Here is a 2,503-nt window from a genome sequence, read left to right as displayed (position 1 = left end):
GTGCCTGTGTGTATGCGTCCGTACGTTTCAATGGCGTTTTTTCTTTCATTTCGTCAGGTTTCCTGCGTCAGCGCGTGGACGCCATGTTTGAAGAGATGCTGCAGATGCGTGAGCTGAACCAGCGGCTGATGTTTGAACTGCAGGACCAGAGCGACAGGAGCGAGGAGTACCGCACTAAGGTACGGGGGAACAATCTTCAAAATTGAATAGCAAAGTTCTTTCTATCGCCAATGTCAAGCCAACGTTTCGATGACCTTCTGTCATCTTCATCAGGGCAATACTGACTGGTTTACTGTGCACTGGCACTAGATGTTACTTGGTGCACTGAAGGTGTTACATAGTTCATAGTGCACTTAAGCTAGTTTTGTCTGTTTACAATGCATTCCGGAACGTAGTGTAATTGTGACATACATACTAGGCATTGTTACATCAAAACGTTGTTACATTGAAGGTCATCGAAACGTTGGCTTCGAAAAATAAATGGTTGTGATAGAAAGAACTTTCAATTGCTATTCAGTCGTTTACCAACCTGATGAAATTATTTACGAATCTTCAAAATTATTTAAGTTAAAACTTTCGAGCCAACACAAAAAGTTCTGTCACCTAGAGCTTTCGACCAGTCATTCTGGTCTTCCTCAGTAGACTGACCCAGTGAGGCTTGTCACATGGCTTCTTTGAAGTGTGACATCAACACTGGGTCAAAGGTATCTTGTAGACGATGTCGACCCCCGTCGCGGTTAAGTGAAGGGTGATGGGCCCTGATGTAAATAGCCTCCTTCACCCCACTCAGGAAATAGTCTTGTCCAGTGTCCAAAACCCTTGTGAAACTAAGTGAACTTTTATGATAATCTTCAACTTATTCAATTCCACGCAAATATTACAAACGTTTTCTTAGTTATATCTTCCGTTTCCTTTAATTCTTTTTCAAATTTCATTTCCGTCAGTGACAGCTGTTCAATAGTTCGTACTTATAAACCTGCTTTTGTGACAACTCTCCACTGTCTCAGACGAAAGTTGCTACCTGAAACGTCTGACCGTTTCTAAAATCATATCCAGTTGCTTGAGTAACTGTTTTTTTAGCGTATCTTATATTACCTGGATGCCTAACCTTCACCGAAGTAATTTTTTGTGGGGTCGTGTGGCGTAGAGGCAGAGTGCTCGACTCGGAATCAAGAGGTCCCGAGTTCGAGTCCTGCCCTGCCACCGATCTTGTGCCCGTGGGAAAGGCACTTTACACGACTTTCCTAAGGTGAAAATGAGTATTGTATTGTCCCCTGTGTTGGTTGCAGCATTGATATAAGTTGAAAAAAACTTGAGTGTGCCATCACCACGTCTTGTGATTAGATGTTGGAATATAAAAAAAGTCATGTAAAATACCAAAATCATATCTAGTTGCTTGAGTTTATTTTTGCGTATCTTATTTCCTGGATGTCTAACCTTCATCGACGTTTTAAAAGTTCTCGTTTGATTTCACACCAGCTGGACACCCTCACCAAGCGGGTGGAGAACGTGGACCTCAACATGAACGAGTTCATGTTCGCGTTCGCCGGCATGAAGAGGATGGTCGCTCCCGGGGAAACCCTGCCGAACCTGGCCGAGGAGCCCATAGAAGAACCGGCGGTGAAGAAAGAACCGCCCGCCCAGGGGTCCGGGGACATCACGTTTGACGACGTGGACTATGATATTGTTCCCAACCCCAGGCGTAGGAGAGAAACCAACAAATCATAAGATGTAAGATTATAGAATTTTAGAAAAGCATATTATGTATAATGTTTGCCTTCACATTGGGACGGTCTAGCTCTACAAACCCGAGCTCCTGCTCTGTTTTCTTTCTTACTCAAACACGTTAATTGCAAAAATATGGTGACCAGCCCCTCCAACTCTGTACTGCAACTTGCTACATACTGTAATGTAATCCGATACCACATGGTGTCTGCTGCAGGGATGTAAGATAGAATTATAGAAAAGTTTGCAAAGCATATTATGTATAATGTTTGCCTTCACACGGGGACGAGTCTAGCTCTACAAATGGCTGCTGTGTTTTTTCTTACTCAAACACGTGAATTGCATATATAAGGTGACCACTGAACAGCCCTTCCAACTCTAGGCCTGCAACTTGCTACATGATGTAACCCAACACCACAGGGTGTCTGCTACAGCTCTGGTTACCATGGTGACAGCCGTCTGGTCGAAGTCATTGACCTTGAAGTAGAAAGCAGCAAAAATGTTTTCCCTTTGTGAAGGTAAACATAATAAGGTGTAAAGGTTTACAATTATCTGTATAACATTGTGGGAGATGTGTATTTTTATGTGGTGTATCTATACACGTACATTTATGTACTTAAATGTAATTTTCCATCAGTTATCATCAGTACCAAAGAAATGTAAAGTCAGAAGACTTTAAAATGTATGTTCATGTTACTTTTATCTATGTGGCACTACCGTCTTGTAGTCTTATAAAATATGATGATTATCCACTCTAATCTCCAATCAAATAGGCCTG

At 42.2% G+C, this 2,503-nt stretch overlaps 1 protein-coding gene across 1 annotated transcript in view; it reads left to right on the top strand.

Annotated features, from left to right (window-relative positions):
- Positions 1-1,857, top strand: part of LOC109487281 — a 3,847-nt gene extending 1,990 nt beyond the window's left edge. Inside the window, exons 2-3 of the mRNA XM_019791268.1 lie at positions 72-179; positions 1,480-1,857. Of these exons, the coding sequence (XP_019646827.1) occupies positions 72-179; positions 1,480-1,728 (357 nt within the window). The 3' untranslated portion in view covers positions 1,729-1,857. The remainder of the gene's footprint in view (positions 1-71; positions 180-1,479) is intronic.
- The last annotated feature ends 646 nt before the right edge of the window (positions 1,858-2,503 follow it).

This window comes from Branchiostoma belcheri, unplaced genomic scaffold (genome assembly GCF_001625305.1).
Source record: "Branchiostoma belcheri isolate BF01 breed outbred unplaced genomic scaffold, Haploidv18h27 scaffold87, whole genome shotgun sequence".
Taxonomy (NCBI): Eukaryota; Metazoa; Chordata; class Leptocardii; order Amphioxiformes; family Branchiostomatidae; genus Branchiostoma; species Branchiostoma belcheri.
The sequence above is the reverse complement of the archived record's forward strand: the minus strand, read 5'-3'. Positions and strand labels throughout refer to the sequence as shown.